This window comes from Dromaius novaehollandiae, chromosome 15 (genome assembly GCF_036370855.1).
Source record: "Dromaius novaehollandiae isolate bDroNov1 chromosome 15, bDroNov1.hap1, whole genome shotgun sequence".
Classification (NCBI taxonomy): domain Eukaryota; kingdom Metazoa; phylum Chordata; class Aves; order Casuariiformes; family Dromaiidae; genus Dromaius; species Dromaius novaehollandiae.
Window position 1 is genome coordinate 19097950 of NC_088112.1, and position 23831 is coordinate 19121780.

The window sequence follows — 23831 nt, forward strand, 5'->3', positions numbered from 1 at the left end:
CAGCTTGGTTTAAAAGCTATGCTCTTTATTTGTTGTGACATCTCAGTAAATCCCAGTGACTTGCCTATTTCTCTCACCTTTTCAATGTGAAAAAATATGACTAATCCTTCTCACCCATCCTTGTAAAGCATGCAGAGGACTTCAGTGACCAATTATTTAAAAGATTTTTTCCTTAGCTCCTGGACAAAACTGAGATACAGTCTTGAAAATGGGTCATTTATCATGATAACTTCCAACTAACACTTTTCATTACTAATACCTAATGTACGTGTATTGTTTTAGCCAGGAACAAGTGGCTTCCCTCGGATCCTCAGATCATTTCAGAAGGACTGTATGCAATAGCTGTGGTACTCAGCTTCTCCCGCATTGCTTACATTCTTCCAGCCAACGAAAGCTTCGGCCCCCTCCAGATCTCTTTGGGGAGGACTGTGAAGGATATCTTCAAGTTCATGGTCATCTTCATCATGGTGTTCCTGGCCTTCATGATTGGAATGTTCAACCTTTACTCTTACTACCTTGGTGCAAAATACAACCCTGCGTTTACAACGTGAGTACCCAAGAAAAGGTGGCTGCTCTTGCAGGGCTCAATCCAACCTTGTCTGTCACCGAACTCATGGGAACCCAGGCACAGGTTGTACCAGGCATGTGGGTCCCTCCCTTCTCCCATCCTCAATGAGATGATTTGCTTTGCAAACCCAGAGCCCCATCGTTCCCAGGCAGTTCAGGCATCCCATTCTAGCTAGTTCTGCTCGTGCCTGCTCCGTGTATCTGCTGTGCCCGACACGGTTAGTACACTGCTAGCACTGTATTGCTGCTGCAAGGTCCATTCGGATATTCAGGATGGTGCAAAACACTGTTCCACTCTGGCTGCTGTAAAGAGATGCTTGGCTAAAAGCAGAGAGATATGTAGTCTGTGTAGCTGGTACTTTTATATGCAAAGTACAGGTCCTTTTCTGAAACACGCTGGAGTTATCTGTGTTTTCCTCTTTCTTCCTTATGCGAGATCAACAGTCTTAATCCTCCCTTCATCAGCAGCTGCTCCCTTCCTACTGCTGCCTGGGCTTCCCACTTTCCTTTTCAAGCCTGATCCTTTCATTTCGTTAGCTTTCATCTCAGCCAGACATGAAGCCAAGGCACATCTGCAGGGATATGCAGGGCCAGTGTTTGCTGGGCTGGCTGCTTCTGACCTTGCACGCAGGGACAGAGCTATGAAATGTGGAGGCCAATATGCAAGACAGAAGGAAGGTAGCTCTTCTGTAAGTAACTATAAAAAAGGCTGAAAGTGATTTAACTAATATATTTTATCCCCCTCCTTCTCATTCTTATTTGCATATGTGCTTGATCTCATTGCAAATAATTAATGGCAGTGGATAAGAGACCCTCGAACTTAATAAGAATTCTGTCACTTGGGAATGTTTCAGGCACAAGGCACAGTGCATCCACTGGGGTAAAAGACTAACCTCGAATGCATATTTTTTCCTTTGCATGGCTTCAGGCAGGGCCTTGGAAGATGATATAAATGTATGCTCTTTTCAGCTTGGACAGCTATACCTAAAGTTTCTACTCCAGCTGAGTAAGGAAGGCACACCAAAACTTTGGCTGGGAAGCTTGTACCAACCACCAGCCCAGGCAATCCACTCAAGGCCTGAGGGAAAGGAGACACCTAGGTCAGAAACGGTTATTTCTGGAAATCGAAGTAACTGATCAGGAAAATGTTTTGTGGTGTGGGCTAGAGGTATAAAGCTGCTCTATGGCGGCCACGGTCCTGCCAACTGTGAGCTTGTGCAGTTGGTGTGTCAGAGCAGCAGGCCCTTGCTTGAATAACGCATTTGCTGATGGAGAGCAACGTTTGTGGTTGAACAGGAGTCAGCTGGCTCTCCAGAACAGTGTGACTATGCATGAGGAAATAATTAAAAAGCTTTGGCATTTGTCCTCATTCAGGGTAAGCGAATGTGTTGAGCATGGCCATGTGTGTATAGATCAATACCAGTGAATGAATCACACCATTCACCTCATCAGGGCTATCAGAAAGGGAGAGAGAGGCTGGCAAATGCTTCGGGAGTGAGATCCAGACTGATGCTGCTTCCAAAGCGGGCAAGCCTAGAAGCTTTTGGAGGCATCATGAAATGTAGCCTGGGAGCCCCAGCCCCAACCGGGCAGGTGACAGCTGAGCTCTTCAAGTACATTTCTGCAGCAGCACAGACCCTGGGAGGGTTGTGCCACAGCACGTTAATAGCAGGTTGGGTATGATCCATTCCAACGTGTAGCTCAAGCGAGAAAACCACTGGGTCCCTGCAGGAGCATTGCTCTTCCCTGACATGACCCCAAAACAGGATGGGAACTCGTGTCTGTCAAATCCTAGATGCCAGGTATGAGACTTGTAACGCCTGTCTCACGCCCCTGCACAGTAAAGCCTGTCTCTCAAATAATAATAGTGCGGGGCAGCAGCCTCTCTTCTGCTCCCTGACCCCGTGTACTGAGCAGCCTGATGTGTAACACAACCAGGACATGAGGTTTTAGGGCAGCAGCTCTCCTGATGCTCAGCTGCAGCTGAGGGATGTGTCCCAAAACCAACCCAAACCCCTTCAGGAAACCCTCTTCCCTCATATGCTGCCGTGGCATGAGGTGGTACCAGCGTGGTGCTCTCTCACTGAGTTGTCTTACCGGTAGAAATTCTCTGAGAGTGAGTTTTGTGTCTCTCACAAAATCATCATGACTTGACATAGGGAAATGGTGGGGACTTTCCTTCTCACTCTCTTATCTGTGAAGGAAGAGGAAAGTGTGACATAATGTTTTCCCCTCATCCTGATCTAACTTTTACAGACTTGTAATGACTGAGCCTACGGCATTTACCAAATCCGGAGCAGACCGCAGCTGGCATTTGATGTGTCATTTCTCTAATGTGTCACACAGTGAGCTGAGGGCTTTGCTTGTAGCTCCTCTACGAGGCAATGACCTTTCCAGCATCATTTCTGTTCCCTCAGCGGCTGTTTCCTTCCAAATGCACAAGAATCAGTTTTATCACACCCCCATCTAGTGAGACCTGTGCCTTATAACATAATGTTTAAATTTTCTAATCAAGGCAAATAGGCCTTCTAGACTTCTCCTGTAACCTCAGGATACATTTTAATGGAAAGATATATGAGACTAAATGCAATTATATTTATCTGTTTTCGTAGTAAGATAGAAGAAAATTGAATGTGTGGGATGTAACCTGCTTCTTATTTGTGGAGAAGATGCCCTTGAAGCATAAGAGTTAATCAGAAGTTGAGTAGATCCTGTTGCTGATCACCTGGTGGAGCAGGAACCATCAGTTATGGTACTCCACCATGCACCTCCAGAGCATGCCATTAACAAACACAACTCTCTGATTCAAAAGTATTGCTGCTCTCTGATTAACACATGTAATGAAGTGGATCTTCCAGTAGTCACTATCTGTTGATGAAAATGATGAGCAAACATTGACCAAAATGGTGGCCGCTCACTAAAGATTGCTCACGCGCCTGAGAGACATACGGCTTGTGGGCAGAGTCTTGTCAAAAGGCAGTGCTCTTCCTCCTTAGCTGCAAGCAAGTGATCGGTTATCCTGGAGGGACTTAACGTTGTACGAAACAAATTTTCCATGGACACAGATTTTCTTTTTGAAAATTTGGAGGAGATTTAAAACAGACTTACTTTCTGCTAGTTAAACACACAAGTGTGTCAAACAATCAGTAAAGATGAACCTTTTCATCATATGACACAAATATACAGAGATAAACATTCATCCTAAAAATCCTTCTCAGTCATATTGTGGTTCAGGAAGCCAGAAACCTACAGTTCCAAATGATTTCAATAACCTAATGCCAAGGATATATTGGCAGATGGACAGCTGCCCGTCCTAGCAACATTTCCTTCTCTTTTTTTTCTGAGCTGCCTGTGGGGCCTGCTGTGCATGGTGGGTTCCTACTGACACTAACTTGTTCATGAAAAGAAGGAAGATTTCAGTATTAGAGCTGAATAAGTAACTAGAGCAAGTGTTCTGAAAATTCACTGAGGCAAAGAAAAATAATGCTTACTTTGCTCTGCTCATAACCATTTGGTGACTTCAGTGACTTCACTGAATGCATTTCTTGGCAGGCATGTTTGCAGTTTCATAGATGAAATTTTACAGAGAGCAAGTTTTATACTCAAAAATGTGACTATTTTTCTATGGGACTTGATTTTCAGATATCAGTTTGGCTACTCATGCCACAGAAAAAGAGCAGTTTGATTTGTACACTGATCAGATGGTGGCTAGTTTCAACAGACGTTGAATGGACAACCCACTCTGCATATCACATTGCATAGCGTCAGTGAGCAACTTAACAGACAAAGAACTACTCGGTGAAATAGCTTTGAATGATGAATACATCTGAGAAAACCATAGCTTCCCAGGGCAGTACTTAGGCAGAGAAAAGGCTACATTTCTCCAAATATTATTGAGAAGAAATTGCTTGCTTAGTTCTAATGATAATAATCGGTGAATATCCTTTGTGACTTAGTTTTCACCTTCCTGTGTTACTGCACTTTTGAAAGCATGTGTTCGGTTTTGCTTGTTCTGCCTTTTAAAGAGCAGACACTTAACACCCCAGTGGCTTATGAAGCAAGGAATCAGGCTGCATTTCTATTGTTTCTTGAAGTTATATCCTCTCTCTGCAATGGAAATAAAATGCAACATGGTTTATTTCACACCATTAAATACAGAGATTATTTAGCTAAACATGGTATACTTTCAAAAAATTTTTTTAAGTTCTTAAATGTTGAAAAGTAGACAATTTTCATGACTGGTGCAACCGACCCCGGTTATGTTTATCTGTTTATTGTATGCTGTGTACAGAACACAGCTTTGAAACAGCCTGCAATTAAGAACATGCTATGCAAACAAAACTGAAATGGAGGCAAGACTGTGTTCATCTTGCTTTCTGCATCAGAAATCAGGCTGAAGGCCACTGTGTGAGCTTTTCTGTGTCCTTCTCCCCAAAGTATGAGTCATTGTTCGGTGCAAATGTTACTTAGAGGTTCAAAGGCTTTTTTTTTCTTCTCACTTTGCTTTGTCAAAATGAGATGTTTTTGTAGATTATATTGACTGCATCGCTTGTTTGGCTGTGTGAAGCTCTGCCAATCAATTCAAGGGGAGAACTCGGTCTGAAAGGATGCCTTAAGCTTTGTTAAAGAGGAGGACACAGGAGAGGGACTGACATGAAATTTTGGCCTTGCCGTGATCTTTTTTTGATACAAAGCTCATTGCTTTGCATCAAAACCAACAAGGAAGCAAGGAAAATCTGCAACTAGATGGTGAAGTACGGTCATGTTTTCTTCCCCGATGCAAAAATCTTTGTTTAACTTTCACAGGACTATGAGTATGGAAAAAAAAATACCTCTGTGCTCTCTTCCCCCGTAACAGCCAGCTCTGCCACGGTAGAGCGAGCGAGCGCAGCTTGCCCACCTCTGCGAGGACCCGGAGTCCATCTGCCTCCGCTCAGATCCTCCTGCTGTCGGTGGCGGCCGCTCTGGCCACGATCCCTGGCTTCCTCCGGACCTTCATTTGTCCACCTTAGGGGAGGACGAAACCCCCGCTGACCTTGCAGAAGGGGGTAAATTGCACAGATCAAACCAGGGACCCGTCCCTGGCGCTGGAGATGGGGGCTGGTGGCACCGGCAGAGGGGCCGGCTCCACCACGCGGGACCCCAGCACCCGGCCCGTGCCCGACTTTGCTGCCCCACTGCTGGCGGCCAGGGCCACGTGCACCTCGCAATTAACGTTTCAGAGAGGGTCTGGCAATGCTCCAGAGCAAAGGTTAATGCTTAAGCTGCGGAAAGGGAGCAGAGTTGACACGCTGTATTAAAATCTGCCAGCAGGGTAGAAAACTAAGGGAACCTTTCCAAATTAAAAAAGGAAGGTTAATAGCAGGGTGCTGCCGGGATCAAGGCTGGCGGTTATACTTTTTATTAGTTTGATAAGTGACTTAGATGACAGGTTTCAAGAGCAGAGATTTTTGGTGTTATAAATATTCTTTAACTGAAAAGCACAACTTTTAATGGAATAAGCATTGGCCAGACTGCTACTGTGTAAGCGAAGCGTCATATTAGCGACAGCTACCTTTTACCGTAGGCAAAGGCCAAGGGCAAGAGCAGTGGTATTACGGGAGAAGAAAAGGCCACAAAGTGGAAAAGTGGTGTCACTTGTTGGCAGCGGCATGCGTGCCACTGCAAAGTCATGCCTCATCCCACCGGTCGGAGAGGGGCTCCGCTTCCCGCAGGAGTCAGCACCGAACTGGTGACTCTCTGAGCAACAGATTGAATAGCAACCCACATTTTTTAAAAGTTTAGACGTTTAAAGCTATTTGAAACGGCCACTGAGGGTTACTTCCCACAAGTCAAGGCAGCTCCACTGGTTGAGCGTTCCTCCTATATATTTCCTGCAGTCCTCTGACCAGGTGCAAACGGAAGAGGGAACATGATGAGCCGTGATGGGAGCTAATACTGGTTTGCTGTGGCAGCAGGGCACTGCCCAGTGCACGGCACTGTGCTTTCCGAGGGCTGAAATTAATTTCTTTTGCTTCCGTGCATGGCGTAATTGACACTGGAGCTGATGCAAAGCGTATTGTTCCCTTAGGGCGTGTAGTAGTTTTGTGTCTATAATCTGTTTTTATAAACACACTTAGCAGGATTAAGCTGCCATGCTAGTAGAAAAACATTGCATCAAAGTGACTTGTAGATGCCATTGTTTTCTTAGAAGGCATTTACACCCTTGGAGGCAGTGGGGAGAGGGCAGGTGATTAGTTGTTACCACGCTAAGGATCACTAAGCAAAAGCAAATTTGTTTATAAATTAAAAACTACACAAATTGCTTCCAAAATGTACCAAGATCCCTCCTTGTCCTTCCTTTTCAGCTGTGGCTGCTCCCCTGCTGCCTCTTACCACTTTGGCTTCTCTGAATCAGACTCTACTTTTGACCTGTCACTCCAGCCTCATCCTTCCCTGCCCCACTTCTCTTTGTCATTGGCTTATTCCCCAATTTTTCTTTCTCCTGATTTTTTTTTTTTTTTTTTTGCTCTGGTTCCTTCCTACCTTCAAACAAAGGTAATAATCAGATTGATATGCCTTTCTGCGACCTCTTCTACCACCCATGGATGTCCTTAATTTCAATTTCTTTAGGAACTTAAGTTTGAGCTACAAGTCTTTGGGCATCTGATTTGTCTGTAATCCCGAAGTGGCATGGGGAGAAAACCCAGATTATGGGCTGTTTGTGTTTGCACTGTATCCTGGTTATATTAATGGCACAAATCAGGACTTTTGCCTGGCTCCACCTGGGTAAAAAGTGATGCTTCCCTTCTGCTCTGGAAAATCCATTATAAGGAGGTTGGAATAGGGTCCTTCCTCCCTCTCCTGGATAATGTCTGCCTGTCTTCTCTGGAGGGCAAAAGGGTGAGTGAGTAGAAATATGCAGCCCTACCAAAACAGCTTCCAACTACAGGTAGCCCATGGATAAGAAATCCCTCATCTCTATAAGGACACAGAATAGAAGTCGCAAATAATACATCTGAGAAGAACAGATGGAGCAGACAAGGGGACACTGTCACTTTCTATTATTCGTCAGAAAATTTATTTCTTTATCAGGTCAGGAAATGTGACTTGGCAGGTCCCTGGGTGATGGATAATGGCTTGCAATGACTGTGCCAAGATGTCATATTGTTATTGGCAGAGTGCCACTTTTCTTATTAGCATTTGGCCTGGCTAACCTGGCATCAACTCTATAAAGTGATTGTTTGTTCTGTTTTTTAGGGTGGAAGAAAGTTTTAAGACCTTATTCTGGTCAATATTTGGCTTATCTGAAGTGATATCTGTGGTGCTGAAGTACGATCATAAATTCATTGAGAATATTGGATATGTACTCTATGGAGTATATAACGTGACTATGGTGGTGGTGCTGCTTAATATGCTAATAGCCATGATCAACAACTCCTATCAGGAAATTGAGGTAAGATAAGAAACTAGATTACAAACTCAGTGTACATTAATATCATTGATAGTGAAAATGTTAAAAGAACAAGGAAGTTGCAGCTTATTCCATGGCCAATATTCCAGTGTTGTTGAAACACAAATCTCTGTGAACTTTGTGAGCATCAAAGCTATCTCTCCCCCCAGATCAGGGCTGAATTAATAATTAACAATGAATCATTATTATAACAACTTAACTTCCTTGTTTTTAATGACTATTTGTGAGCAAACTCCAATTTCCTTTGCACGTATTTAATGAAAGAAGTTTGTCATACTTTTTAGTCTCTGGAGTGGTTATGATCAGCTATCCATGTGTATTACCTTAGCTGTATTATTTATGATAGATCAAATAGTATTTCATCTGGCTTTTTTCCTCGTTCTCTACTGGTTAAATACACAGGCCCATCTAGGTTTTAAACTCATGTAGGCATATTTAAAATCCTATATTTTCCACGCACTAGGTATACAACCTTGGTATAGAGTTTTTGAGGAGTGCCTGGGTCAGCAAAACATAACTGCATGAACATTCACAAAAAGCAACATTTAAAGGGCATGAGCGCAACACTCGGGAAATATGAATAGGTTCCTGCAGAGAGGCATGTGTATGGTACAATCAACGTCATTCAGTATTGTTGGTATTTGCAGACTGGACTTGTTAAATGCTTTGGGCATAAACAACTTGGTGCTAACATAAAGCCAGAAAAAAGATAAATATTTGGGCCATGTTCGTGCTGATTCACCTCTTTCTTCTTCTGATTTCTTAAATGTCAAGTTTCTGTAGCAGAGTTTGTATTAATTATTTACTCTAATCTTCCCTCAGAACCTGACACTGCAAAAGGCCAGAGCTGAAAATATTTTCTCACTGTAATGTCTGATTCCTCCATGCACTGAAGTGCAAATATAGCTCTGTCTTGTGTGTGCTGCAATTAAGTCTAAATGTCAGCAAGACCTTACATCTGCACTCTGCCCCAGAAGCCCTCCTGCATGCAGAAGACATGGTCATTTCTCCAAAGGCTTCTAATCACTTAAGATCAAACTCCTTCCTCAGACCTCTTCTACTGAAACAAGATTTACTTTTAAAGGGCTCTCAGCCTCTTACTGCATTTTCTAGTTTATTGTTGTAGGCAGAAGTGCTCTCTAAAGTCTACAAAAGAAAAACCTCCTCTAAAAGTGTCTGGCTACGTGGCCTATATTAGTCTTTTAGTTTAAACTTCGTGATGGCCAGGCAGTTTGCAGGAAAAGTGCTTTATCATCCTGTTTGGTTGTCTGGAAATTTTCAAAAATTTCTTAACAAATAGTCATAACTACCAGCAAGGGAAACAATTTTGAGTTATTTGGCCCAGATTCTCCTTACTTGAGGACTGGGAGAAATCTCATACTAATTGCTTTAAATGCTCGGTACCAGGGATATTAAAAAAAGACAGTTTCCTGTTGACTGCAGAGAAAGTCGCTTTTGACAGTGTGTTTATCTGATGACAACAGTATCGATGACAACAGAGGATGGTAATTGCTTAGGAATTAAATTCCATTATGGCCACTGAGGCCATGCTTTCCTGTTAGCTGAAATTACAGGGCCATCTTCTTGCACTTTCCATTGGACACCTCTCTTTGGCTACTTCTATTTCACTCCTATTTACCCCTGACTCTCAAATATCAGTGCTCCCACCATACCTTTCATTTATGGAGAGAAAAAAATCCTTTTGCCAACCAGAAACCAGGACTACTTCCATCAGTGTGTTCTTAGATATGTAGCAGAAAAGCATTAAAAATGCTAACGAGTTGTGTATACTGTAATTGGGCTTAAGACTTTTGTTAGGTTTAACTGAAAGCAATGAAAAGGCCAAATGGCAGAAGCGAATGCTCCCCTGGCAAAGGCATATTGCTGTAACTGTGCTAGAATTAAGTTCAAATCCTCTATTTTGTGTTCTGCCAGTTTTTGACTGTGTTTCAGACATAAGGGGTAATCAGCTATACACTGAGAAGAGAGTTAGATGCATGCATTATTAATTCGAGCAGACGCTGATGGGCATGAACACGAGGTAGGCGCAACCCATGCTTTTACTGATGCCTCTGGCCTCCATTTAAACGCCAGTGAAAACTGCTGTAGAGCAGCTGCATCTCAGCTTTTCCTTGGCCTAGTAAGTGGTCTTGATATATGAGTCTGACCATCCTACTGTATAAATGCCAAGCAGATCCATAAAGTATGTGCTACCCTTGTGCTTGGAAATGATCTTGGCTCCCCTTGCCAATTCCTAAGGGGACTTCACAGGCATTGAGAGATGGACCTGTCCTCTACCTGCTCATGTGGCAGGTGGGGAATGCTGAGAGAAATAAGACATACTGACCTAAGGACACACGATGGTGAATGCAAACAAGATCAATGAGGAAATCAGCTGATGATAAAAGAAGTCAGGGACCTAACCTAACTCCCCTAATCCTAGGGGGGACTCTCATTAATCCAGCGATAACAGTTCCCTGGCAATTAAATAACATTGCAGTTAACTGGAGGCAGGCTTTGTTGTTGTTGGATACATGTGTATACGTAACAGCTTTTTCTGCTTTCCATGGCTCTATATGTTCTGATACTTCCATCTATCAGCATAGCACAAGCACCAGATTATTATTTTTTCCTAGATATGAAAGACAACCCCTTTGATACTTAAGGAATTGTTTGACTCAGCATAAAAGAATCACGGTAATGTGCAAAATATCTTCAGCAAATCTACTTACTGGCTACTACTACCAGCCTTCCTATAGCCTGTGCCCATGTCAATATAAGAAAGACAAACTGGGGGATAAATACCAGACTTTGAATTGTAGCACACTTCGTTCATTCATCCGTCCTTCTTGTTGCAGCAGGGCTCTGCTCCAGGCTTCGTAGCTCCCCATCCTCCTTCCCCCAATACATTTCTTTCTTTGTGGCACTCTGCTGCATTTTTGCAGCCCTTGCTGGAGAGAAATGTGATCTCGGAGTTCATGCTGACCTTTCAAACTTAGGACATTTGCCTGGTTTAGAAGACAAAAACAGTTTGTCCATTCCCAACCAGTTCTTAATAAGCAGCTTGTAGAAAAATTCTACCTAAGTAGAAATGACATGACATTCGGTCTAGTATGTGGAGGATTTGTACTCTGTATGTCCATTACTTTGATCAAACTTTCCTTATTTTGAGATCACCACAGAGAAGCCTAGAAAGACACATCATGTGTGCAGGGGTCTTGGTTTGGCAAACAGAGGTCTGATTCTTATTAAACCCTATCTGTATGTTTACCCCTGCGCTAATGAAACCTGGTAGCCAAATCCCTTCCTATGCACTAACTATGCATTTGGGTTTTTTTTCCCCTCTTCCCTTCCTAAGGAGGATGCAGATGTGGAGTGGAAGTTTGCACGGGCCAAGCTCTGGCTATCCTACTTTGACGAAGGAAGGACTTTGCCTGCTCCTTTTAACCTAGTGCCAAGCCCTAAATCATTTTATTATCTCATACTGAGAATAAAAATGTGCCTCATAAAACTCTGCAAATCTAAGGCCAAAAACTGTGAAAATGATCTTGAGATGGGGATGCTGAATTCCAAACAACGGGTATGTCGCAATTTCACTTTTTGCCTTCTTTCTAGAAAGGATTCAAGGACTTTTTGGGAGGGCGGTTACATAGCTTGCAGGGAGACAAGGGACCAGCATAGCCTCTTACTCAGCCTTGTCATTACATGTGACTTGGACCAGAGCAGCACCTAGAGGGTCCTCCCAGACTCATGGCCTCATCGTACTAGACACTGCCCAGACGCCAGGAAAAGAGCAATTTTTAAAAATGTAGGCACTTTTATAAGGGAATTTCCCAAGGCCAAATAGGGAATGTCAAAGCCCAAAGTCCAAAGCAGATGCACAGATAAGATCCCAGCTTGTCTGACTCCTAATCTACCCACTGGGCACTGCTGCCTTGCCAAAGCATCCTTTTGCCTTTAAATGATTTCCAAACTACTTTTGCAGTCACTACATAAATATCAATGGTTCCTGCCATTCCAGGTTTGTGAACAAGTTTCCAAGCAGGGATTAATGACACCTCCTAAATACCTGACGCTATAACTAGCAATCTCTCTACTTGCATCTGCCTAATGGCAAGCGTGGCCACGACCGTGCAGGTCCTGCCGCAGCCACCACCTGTTTGGTCTTTCGAGATGTGCTTGGGAAACCAGAGCATCTGCTGCCCGCACAGCGGCACGCTTTCTGCAGCACAAGTGAGCAGCGGAGAGACATATAGGAACATGCTTAAAAGTCAGACACTTTCCAACAGAACTAGCTTCGGTCCCTCCCCAAGGAAATGCCAAAGAATCGCAGAGAAGGATGTTGCCAAAGGAAATTATCTGCAATACTGTGCAGAGAGTCATTGCGACCAAAGAGTTCTTAACAAGTAAATTTATAATACGCACAAACACACTCAGAGGGCAAATCCACCTGCAGCACTTCTGCTTTACATTAGTGAAGAAAATGCCCAGAACGTTCACACCAGCTCAGAGAATTCAGCTGCAGCTGCTTGGCTGTAGTCATCTGATTCAATGGATTAAAGGACGTGAGGAGACAGCTTTGCTTAGAAGGGTCCCCGCCTTTATTTAATTTTCCCAGCTCAAGCTGGGTTTCAAACAAGAGAACCGCACTGGGAACCAATTCCTGGAATAAAGAAAAAGCCCGCAGAAATGTGTTCAGCCTGTTTTCTCTTACAGTCGCTGGACAGGAGATCCGAAGTGCTGTTCCTCAGCACTTTCACCAGTCATTTCTTGGGGCTGCTAACATTCCCGCAGCCTCCTCCAAGACCCATCAGTTCATGCTTTATAAATTTCAGCTGTGTGTCTGCTGCTTATCACGGTAAAAGCGAAAGCCCTGCGCAGCGCTGAGGAAGGGACCATGAGTTCCCCTGCCCTGGTGGGACCACGGCAGAGATTGTGGGTGTTGATGCCAGGCGTGGAAACAAGTGGGTCCCTCCCACTGTGCCAGGCTGTGTCCTAGATGGGACCAACCCCACCAGACATGCTTGAGCATATGGACCTATTCCTTGTTTTCCACCAATTTAACTACCTGTTTTTATATGAGCACTGCCAAGATAGACAAACATTTGGGGACATTTTATGCTACTACTTCATTTAACACTAGCATCGATTACTGAACAACCCATTAAAATAGTAGAGTCTTGAAATTAAAAGGAATGCCTGTCCTTCAAGTATTGCAAACAATAATTATAAAAGATAATATTTTCATAATATATTTGAATCAAACCACACAAAGCTCACTTGGTTTGGAATTTAGTTTCTGCTTCAAAGCATAAACCAAAGTAATGAAAGTGTTCATTAAGCCTCAGTTTCCCCAAGCCATATGAGCGAAACTGTCTGGCTTGCCTTTTTTCATGAAACTCATGCAAAATTCATAGTTTCCATGGCTTTCACCTAAGCAATGAAGAAACTCGGTCATTTCTTGCTTGCCTCTTGATTTTGTTCACAGACCATGTTCAAACCAGTCTCTGTAATACCATGGCACGCTAATGAGTGAAAAAGCAAAAAAAAAAAATTACATGGGTACTTCAGGCTATTTGTCCAATAGTTATTACCATCTTGATGCAATAAATTTCACCCGTTTCTCAGGATCACTAGTCCTGTTAGGAAGGAAAAGCCTTAATGAAGGCCTATCCTGTGCATCTTCTTGCATCCAGGTGCAGGGGTCTGTGATGTGAGTTAACATTTCTTAAAAAGTGATTTTTCTTTTCTTTTGGCAATTGGACCAAAAAGTTCATAGATGAATAACAGAGTCAAAGAAATGGCTTAAAAATATTGGGTATAGTCATTTTGAAGACTCCTTGGAAGCTTCCAGCGTACAAAATTAGTCACATAATGTGATGCCATAAAATATACTGCTCTGGCTAAAAAAAATCTCATATTTTTGTTGAGCAAAAAAAAAAAAAGTAGCAAGCTGCACTGCTGTTTTAATAAGAGCTGCTGAAGAAAATTCTGTTTCAGAATTTGTTTCCATAGCCCACTGACTAGCGCTCTTTAAACCTGAGCGTTGCTTTTCTTTCTTTTTTTATACTATGTTCAACCTTAAATCTTTTGTCATAATCACCAGTCTATTGAGATTAATATCTTTTGTTCCTCTTAGCACCTTCTTCTCTAAAAATTGTATGAGGTTACCATTTTTGGCTACATAATTTAGAATCCTTTTCCTTTCAGTAATTTGTGCCTTTCAACCCTTTTCTGCCTCCCAAAAGTTAATTTTTTTTAGCCTGAAGGTGTTGGCTTTATTCTACCCATACATTGAACCATTTCCTGCTGTTTTTATAAGGCTCTTCTTTTAGTTGTGGGCTGTCTGGGGGTGAGACACTATCATTGATTTAATATTTCATCATGTTTTATAATTTCAGAAAGTTCGTTTTCAGTCTAGCACTCGAAATACAGAAAATTTTTCTGGGAAGAACGCTTATAACAAGCCCACAAGATATCAGGTAATAACAGCATGAAAGCAAGAGCAAGGGAAGAGATTTGTCAGTGAGCAGCTCTGATCTGCAAGGATCGTATTTGCTTTCTTACAGTGGGTGCCATCCTGTGACGTGTCAAGCCATGACTTAGCACTGTCATGGGACTGGGCTGGGATGCTTCACGTTCCTCGCACTTAAAGACAAACGCAGCATACCACCTATGGAAACACATGGTGTTAACGTTTGTCGTGCTAATTAATTCCGGTCAAGTGTATTTAATTTAATACAAGAAATATCATTCGAGCTTTAATTCCCTAGTCTTGCATTGACAGCATTTCATTTTGTCATAACACAGCGTCATCTCTCTAGCTTTTACATTAACATTCGCATGTGCTTTCTCTGGTGTTGACTTGTCGTACGGAGCTAAACCTGCAATGTGGTATGGTTCAAAAATACCTGTGACTGCAGCGGTGGCATTGGTTACCCTAGCCATCGCATGAACTAACACAAGTGTCTGTCTCAGCTTGAGTGTCCATGCTAGCAGAAGTGCAAGCAGTGGATTTTGTGTGTGGTAGCTCAAGGCAATAAGCAAAATGTCCCCCATTAGATTTTTTTTCTTTTTTATATAAAGTGAAAGGAATGATGATAAGTGAATTGTCTGAAGAGATCAACTTTAGAGCTGAGGAAAGCAATAGTTTAGTGGGACATAATGTGCAATGGCAATTCTAGGACTGGTTCGTCTTCTCTGTTGGTACAGCATCCAGCACGGTGGGCTCCTAGGCTGTACAGCAACACCAGTAATAAATTCACACTGGTTTTAAAAGGCATCCAGGCTCTTGTGCTAGGATAAAAGGTGCATCTGAAAATCTCAGTTAGAAATGACATTCATTCACTTTAGCCATCTGGAGTTAGTTGACTTGACATCTTCAAAGGCAAAGGGGAGAGATTATTGTGTCCCACTCAGAAAGGCACTAAAGCATTTTTGTCATTTTCCTGTAAATTCAAGCCCGCAGGTAACAGATAGATGTATCAACCTCTGCTGGACTCATTCTCTTCCTGTAGCTATTATTTCTAAATGAGACTGCCTAATGTTTGTGGTAAATTAGACCCTTATCTCCAAGGGAAGTAGGTAGAAAAAGGCAAAGGAAGCTGTGAAAAATAGATGTATTTTCAAAGAAAGTGATAACTACATGTTCTTTTGCTTTAATAATGTTCCTACTAGACTTGTCTTCAAATGATGTTAGAAAGTTTCAGTTGCTGCAGAAAGAAATTGTCAAAATAATACAGGAAAAGTGTAATGGTCTTGATTATCTAAATATAAAGAAGAACAGTTTGATAATCTGGCCAGCCTGCAACTGTGAAAACCTTTGAAGTAGTGGCTTCTCTCCGAACTGTTTTCTTTAGTGAGATTTATGAAATGATGCATCTGCACTCTGTGTACCTCCAGTGTATGTACATAAGTACGGTCCTCTTGAGGGATAACAAAAATATACAGAACTTAAACGTGCAGTAATTTAAAAACTAGGAAGAACAAGTCAACATGCAGCTGCCATGATCTGGGGATAAACTAGTCTAGGCGAAATCATGATGCTTTTACCAGACACTCTTGAGCTGAGACTCCAAGATGCAGCATTGCTAAAATGTTGTGTTGGGCTCACAAGTTTTTCCCACTTTCAGAGCTGGCAGTCTGTCATCTTATCAACAACATCTTGGTTTACAAAACTCAAGAAAGGATTTTTCAGGAAAAAAGAATAGAAGGAATAGTTTGTGCTCTGAAAGGCTCAGAAGTATCTTTCTATCCAGTTCAGAGAGGGAAAATAATAAAAATGAGCAAATTCCTTTGCTCACTTCACTCTTGAGCTCTTCCACTACCTAATTTGTAATGTGTGGGTCTGAGATCACCAGGTGACATCTGATCCCCCAGGCAGCGGTAGTCCTCTCTGGTCACTGCTGACTGTGTCCGATTTTGACCAGGGACAGGAAGGTAAAAAGCATTTCCTCCCATTAATACTGCCCTGGGGCACACCATATGCATGCCAAGCAACATCTGCAGTCTCCACAAGCAGAACATCATCTCTCCTTATTTCAAAAGAAACCTGTGAATTAAATGGCAGTATTGAGGTCTGTAACGATGTGATCTTCAAAGGCACATGTAGATGAAGGCAGGATAAGTCATCATAAAGAATAGTGAAGTGAAACGCATCATGATCCCCACATTAAAGACAAGAAACTGAGGTCCAGCAGGACTTTACCCAAAAAAACAGTGGTCGAACTGAGCCTAGATCGCCCTAGTCCAATTCCAGTGCCTCAGCCACATATCTGTCCTTCTGTTCCCGTTTCCCACTCTGCTAGAATCTATAAAAGGTGTTCAGACAGCTGATGGCAAATACAGAGCTTGAAGGCTGTGCCAGCAAATACGTGGAAAGACTGAACTCAGTGCAGAGAACTATAACTTACAAATGACTGGGCTGTTCCTAGAAACTTTTCTCTGAAGACTGTTTTGCTGCTGATTGATAGCAATTAAGGTGTTTGCGGAACAAAGGAAAAAGGAGGAAAGCCTCAGCTGCTGTGTTTTACATAGTATAAAAGATTTCTAAAATTGGAAGAATTTCAATTAACTTTCAGCAAATGGGGGAACAGTATTTTTTAGAATCCAGGTCTGTTTGAATTGTTTCAAGTTTAGCATTCATTATCAAGAGGCTGTCTGGAAGGTTTATTCACAATTTTCCTACTGTAACAATGATTTTATTGCTAAGAAGCTGTTTCACTTACTGTAGCTAGAGGGAATAGTGCTGGGGAGAAGAGGAGGAGTGAAGCTTGAAAGGCACAGTGTAACGTTGAGGCAAAAATGAATCATTTTCTTAGAGCTATTGGCAGAAATATCTACTAAATGACTAAGGTGACTCTTGTTAATATTCGATATTTCGACAAATCTGACTACAACATATGTTTGATAAACTAGGCACCCTTAAGCTTTTGACTTTCATCACATGTAGTGGTGAATACAGGACAGCATTTGAGTAGTGGCCATCAAACACATAAGCTGTATGGGAACTGGAGTAGCTAGATATTATGTTATCATATGTTTCCAGGTAATACCAGCATTCATTGTGCGTTGATTCCTTGTTTTATTCTAAATCTCCTGTGTCTGTCGTCTGTTCTGAAAAATCTTTTTTTTTTCTTTTTTTTTTTGGATCCAGGATTTCCCTACTTTCCCCCAAACATTACTTCATTTATGTTTTCTCAGGTGGCAACCCTACCTCCCTCTGGATTCTACTACCTTGGCCATCTTCAACACACCGTACGTGCGCTGTGCCTCATCTCTATTTCCTTAACTGACTCACCCGGTTAGCCAGATACCTCTTTGATCCAAGGACAGAGTCTTAAACATCCCATATTCCATGGCTACATGACCTATATGCAAATGACCAGATCCTTTTTTTTTTGTCATTCATGTGCCTTTTACACTGCTATACTAAGAAAAGGAAAAAGGGCGGGTGTATTAATTCCTTAATTCATGTTTCAAACTCTTGGCAGTGTTTTTCAGTGATGCTCAAAGCAGAGAGGTTGTTGCTCAGTTAATAGGCAAGCCTGCACTGGAGAGAGGCTTTTCCTTGAGCAATGGCCTTCTGGTCTAGGGCAGGACATTTGTGCATCTGTTCGTGGATGTTCACTTAGCTCTGTTTGCAGAGAATGCGGAAAGCCGTGAGGGCACAGAGACATTGATTGAAATTACTACTCTTTTCTCTCAAAGAGAACAGAAGGGAAAATGCCGTTTAACACTGCCTCTTTCTGGAAGTGCTGGAGTCAAACAGGAAACGGGGTAGAAGGCTCTCTCCTAATTTTGCTCTGCTGTCCCCAGGCAGGATAGCATGTACTTCCAAGACTGACCTACAGTGATCAAGCACTTGGGTGCCCAGAGAAGTAATGTCTGAAAAACAGATTTAGGTATATAAGTCTGAACACCTAAATCATCTCTGAGAGATCAATCCCTTTTCCTTTATCACAGCTGAGATTTTCTTCCCATTTATGATATTCATTTCAGTAGTAAAAAAATGGAAATGTTGCAGGCCTTCGGCTGTAACCCAGTGTATAGCTCAAGACTAAGTTACTTTTCTCCTGTCTCTAGATAAATGTAGCTTATTCATTTTTGAAACAATATCACATTGCAAGCTCACATTCATAATTGTCTCCTACCATTTCCATATATGCTGTTGTTTACTAATGATCATGTCTCATTTACGTCTATGTGGTATTATTTTTTCCCTGTGTATGTCCCTTAAACTCTGACATTCCCTAAAACACTTCACTCACTAAAGCCAAGTTCCTCACTTTTGTTCAAATGCTCTTGTTTCTCTGTCCTTCACTGCATTTCATTTTTCTGCTAAAATACCAGTTCCCAAGCAAACAGAGTCTTTCTGTTGTTAGCTTGTGTCAGATGTTTAGTTCATCATCATGAGTGAGTTTGCTAAGACAATTAATGAAACTCTTATTTTTTTTCAGTAGACTGTTTGTTATTGATACATTAAACAGCAACACACTAAATGAAGACTCTGGATCCCATTTCTTAGTTTGCTATTGGATCATTTGTGTTTTCTTTTTGTCTGTGGGGCATACTGTGCATTCATGTGCATCCCACAAAATATCTCAAAGTTCCTTATATGTAGGATCATTATGGAATGGCTGTCAATCAACTGTCGCAATATAAAGTGCATACTTTAAAGTATAAAATCAATGAGAAGTCAATGATAAAATTCCATTTTCTCCAGGTTTCATCCATAGGGATATCAGTTGCTTGAATTGTTCATAGTAAGTCTAGAATTAAGGCAGCGTGGATAAGCCCATGTTTAGATAACTGTTTCTGTTCACTTTTCAGAAAATAATGAAACGTCTGATTAAGCGGTATGTACTGAAGGCTCAGGTTGACCGAGAAAATGATGAAGTCAATGAAGGCAAGTGGATTTTTACAATTGTCACAGATTAGAGCATGTAATGTTATTGCACAGTTCCAGAATAACACATCCAGTAAGACGGTTGAGCTTGGGTAACATCCTCTGGAGAGACCATGTTCAGGCTCACGTGAGGGTGAGCAGTGGTGACTCCAAGCCGCCTTTATGCTCTTGAAATTCTGGCACTGTCACCTCCCTTTGCAGAACACATGTACTGTAGGATCTGTCTTTATGAAGTCCTGTTCTGCCCCATAGCTCTACTTTCCCTTGCTTTATGACCCCTAAAGTTTTGCCAATATATAGCCCTGTCTTGGTGCCTAAGCAAAGCAGTTTCTAACTTATTGCCCATGCCTGTCCTGAGGACTTCTTCTGAACTGGGTAAGGCCATGCTGCCATGTAGGAATTGTAAGCAGATAGAAAAGACCCTCCTTCTAACACCTCCTTGCTGCTACCCTCCTGGAAATGCCCTGTATATGTTGAGATCTATGTGTGGAGAGGGAAGAGACTTGAGAAAAAAGAACTTTCCGTACATCATTACTGTTGGTACCATTACCATAAGCAGAGTTTTTTTCCTATAAGCTGAATATTAATTCCATAAATGCACTGCTACATATGCAGCTTCACACACGTTCATGACCAAGCACACCTAAAGGGATGACTTATTTGATTTAGTATTACTAACAAGAACATTTTCTTCTTTCTAGGAGAACTGAAAGAGATTAAGCAAGATATTTCTAGCCTCCGCTATGAACTCCTAGAGGAAAAGTCACAAGCTACTGGCGAGCTAGCAAGACTAATCCAGCAGCTGAGCGACAAATTTGGGAAGAACTTAAATAAGGACATTTGATGGTGAACAAAGAGAAAGACAACTGGTTTTATAAACATTATTCAGTCTCAACCAGCATCCTAGAAGGGCAAAACAGTGCAAAGATGGGTACTGCACACTCAACTTTTGCTAACTAGCAAGTATTAGTAGGAGCACTTTGCATTACTCCTGTGTTTGGTGAATTACCAGTTAAATCCTTTATGATATGGAAGTGACTTATTGGTAAAAATACATGCCCTTTGACATGAGAAATAGATGCACCACTTCCATAAGGTAATCATGCCTACCCTAGATTGGGAAGGCACATTTAATTAAAGGCAAAAAAGCGAGATCTTCACCCATCTAGCTCTGCTGAAGGCAACACAACTGTCCTGATTTATATCAACTCAGACTGAACTGATTAGAACTGGGTGAAGTCTGAAGAAGAAATGTGCCATGCATAATCCTTGAAAAATTTTAAAAATTCCTATTCTTAGGTGTGTGCTCCCCTTTTATGTTTACATGGGCATCTGTGAAGCTAACTTCGAACAGCACTGTGGTTAATGAAAAGCAAATGAGAAATCATCTGCTGAAATGAGCAAGACAGTGTGTCAGGTAGAGGTCATATATTCAATTAGACTGGATGATACAGCTGGAAAAAATGAGCCAAGCTTGCTGGGTAAAGAGTCCTTTCACCCCGCTGCTTGAATTTGCTAAAGGGATTCTGAGCCAAAACCTCCTGTCTGCCTTTTCCAGCTGTATTAGCTAGTCCACTAATAGATATGATCTCTTCATACAGACTTTGCCTCTCTTTTATCCTTAGATGATCCCAGCTTCAACAATGGTATGTTGAAATACTCACAGTGATACGAAATTCACTTCCCAGGAATACCCCCACCAGAAACATTATACATTGCGCTAACTTGTTCAGTTCAAGGAAGAAAAGTAATCCAACGACAGCCACGCAACTGAGCTCAGCTTTTGGATTCCAGAGATCAGATAGCAAGCCATAGGGTGAGACACATCACGAAGAACATAGTCCAATAGTTTCAAACCTTTAAATCAATAAGGAAAGTCTTCAATTCCACTGAGGACATTCTGATGAAAAAAGGAAACAAGGAAAAATCATCAAAAAAATGATTGTCTTCTATGTTCAGCTCTTACAGAAGAACAGAAAGGAATTAAAACTGTTCTAAAGGCTGCAGTAATACAAGTGCTCAGATGGCACTTTTATGGAAGGAAAAGTGCTCAGTCTGTGCAATGCAACTGCAAACTTGGATTGCTTGGTTTTTTTTTTAAATTTAGCTATATGATTTCGACTATTTAAAGCACACCTTACTACTTGGGAACCACTAAACTGTACTGTTTGTTTACAAGACACACCTATAAGATGACCATTGCATTTAGATATCAGCTAAAAAAAGAAGCAGAACCAGAATGTGACCTGTGATCAGTTCTTAAGTGCCAGATGAGAACACAGATAGCCTAATAGAATAATAGTTATATTTGTAAAAAAACCCAGAAAACTAAATAAAAAAAGTGTACTGTACGTAGATCTGTTTAGAGAAAAAGCAAAATACTGTATTTTTACCTTTAATAAGATTATCTTGTATACTGTAATATTTTTACCTAAAAATGGGAAAAAATAAAATTACCTCATAATATTTTGTTGTACACTGAGTGAAATATTTGCCTGATCTTTTGAATATGCAGTACATGGACATTTTGCCAGCTTTCTGTGATGTGCAAGCAATGAAATTATTGTATGAGGTAATTTTGCTATAGGAATTCTAAAGCCTGAGAGAGACAAAAAGCAAAAATTAAAGTAAAATAAAGAAAAAGTGAATAAAACTAAAAATTTATAGGTTCTATGACCAACCACAGTCTGCAGAAATGACTTGCAGGGCTTAACTTGAAATTATGATGTCCTTATTAGCGCTTTTGCAAAATATCTTCTAGCTAACTGAGACCAAAAATTCAGCTAAGCTAGCTTCAGACATGCATACTTCTGGTACTGAGTTTGCAGCCGAAAGCTAGATGAGTAACATTTTTGCAGTAAATTTAGAGGCTTTAGCTGAGGACATAGGTGAAACTGCATTTTTCTCTGAATTACCCTGTCCAGAGAAGCGGTACTTTACAGTGCTCCAGCAGCGTAGCCTTTCCCGTAGCTCTTGTTTCCAAGAGTGGGAAATCTGCTGCCTTTGCATTATAGTGCTTGCAATGTAATATCATGATAAAACACTTAGGTGCCAATGTTCATCAGAGGGTAACAAATGCCTGCGTATGACAGACACTGCATGCAGCAGTATTTGCAAGAATGATAATGCACCGGTCATCGCTTTGTGTTATCTTCCTCTACTTAAACCAGAAAATGTTGCTGATTGCAAATATTCGACTTTCACCATGAGAAGTGTAGGAAAAAATGTCAAGTCTGTACCTGGCAAGGGAAGGATTTGTAACAGGGATCTTTGCAATGAGAGGACATAACCATTGCTGGAGCCAGCCTGCCCTTGCTGCAGGATCTGCTTGGGGTAGGGTTTGGGGCACTGGGCAAGTGCCTCATGGGCTGCGGGCAGCATCGCGGCTGGGAGGCTGGTTGAGAGGGAGGGAATCACCTTGTCTGTCAAAGAACCACTCTTCTGTGTTTTTTTTTTTTTTTTTTTTAATTTCCTTGAATGCTAAGGAATATCTTTCGTGGTTATATTGCTTTTTTTTTTTTCCCCTCCCCTTCCAGCCGCTGTGTAAAGCACTTTTCATTTTTGGAGAACCAGCTCTATTGCCATGCTCCTGTCTTAAAAACGTGTTTCATTACAGCTCTAAACCTGGCTCTTGGTCAAAGTCATTGCTTTACCCTTCCCATTCAGTATTTTAACATCCTCTAGGAACTTAAGCAGAATTATTCTAGGTAGAACAAGTAATAATACTCATAATTTCCATTTCTCATGATATTGTACACCAAGTTGCATATGAAAGGTAAGACCTGCTATGATGCACTTGCTTGCTTACATTTTGTATATTTAGATGCAACTCATCAAAAGGCCTATTCTAAAGTCCAGGAATGCCTATAGGAGTGTTCTGCTAATGCTGGATGTTGCAGGCAATGCGTGTTCTGTCGGCACAATTAACACCCTACTGTGAACAGCTTTGCTGAACGACGTGGCCTACGTGGAGGCAGACCTGTGCCCTGCCAGCTGCCACCGGCGCATCAAGTGTATAAATGCAGCAGTGCAGTCGTGCCACAGGCAGGTAGTTAGCATGATGTTCTGCTTACAGTAATTTGCTATGAATGACCACAGTATTTTCCTAGGACTTCAGAAGGAGACTAAAAGAAGCACAGGGAAAATATTGTGAAAAAAAAATGTAATTCCCCCCCCCCCTTCCGCATTTACATTCCATGAACTATCAAGGCATTGAGGCTCCTCATATAAATATTCATGAAAAGCAAAACCCCACTTCATCAGAGCATTTTTTTTCATCTAGTCCCAGGAATACATACACAGAAGCTGCACACAACTTATTAATATTCTATCAGCAGAAATGATGTTAAGTTCCTTGCATGGTTTATTCTCCAAGCTCTGTTTAGAAGAAATTAAAATTAAAAA

At 41.6% G+C, this 23831-nt stretch overlaps 1 protein-coding gene across 1 annotated transcript in view; it reads left to right on the plus strand.

Annotated features, from left to right (window-relative positions):
* The window catches only part of TRPC7 (transient receptor potential cation channel subfamily C member 7), a 77249-nt gene extending 55362 nt beyond the window's left edge, over nucleotides 1-21887 (plus strand). Inside the window, exons 6-12 of the mRNA XM_026101928.2 lie at nucleotides 283-547; nucleotides 7807-8002; nucleotides 11379-11600; nucleotides 14422-14502; nucleotides 17723-17776; nucleotides 19352-19427; nucleotides 20129-21887. Coding sequence (XP_025957713.1) covers nucleotides 283-547; nucleotides 7807-8002; nucleotides 11379-11600; nucleotides 14422-14502; nucleotides 17723-17776; nucleotides 19352-19427; nucleotides 20129-20271 — 1037 coding nt within the window. The 3' untranslated portion in view covers nucleotides 20272-21887. The remainder of the gene's footprint in view (nucleotides 1-282; nucleotides 548-7806; nucleotides 8003-11378; nucleotides 11601-14421; nucleotides 14503-17722; nucleotides 17777-19351; nucleotides 19428-20128) is intronic.
* Nucleotides 21888-23831: the final 1944 nt, after the last annotated feature.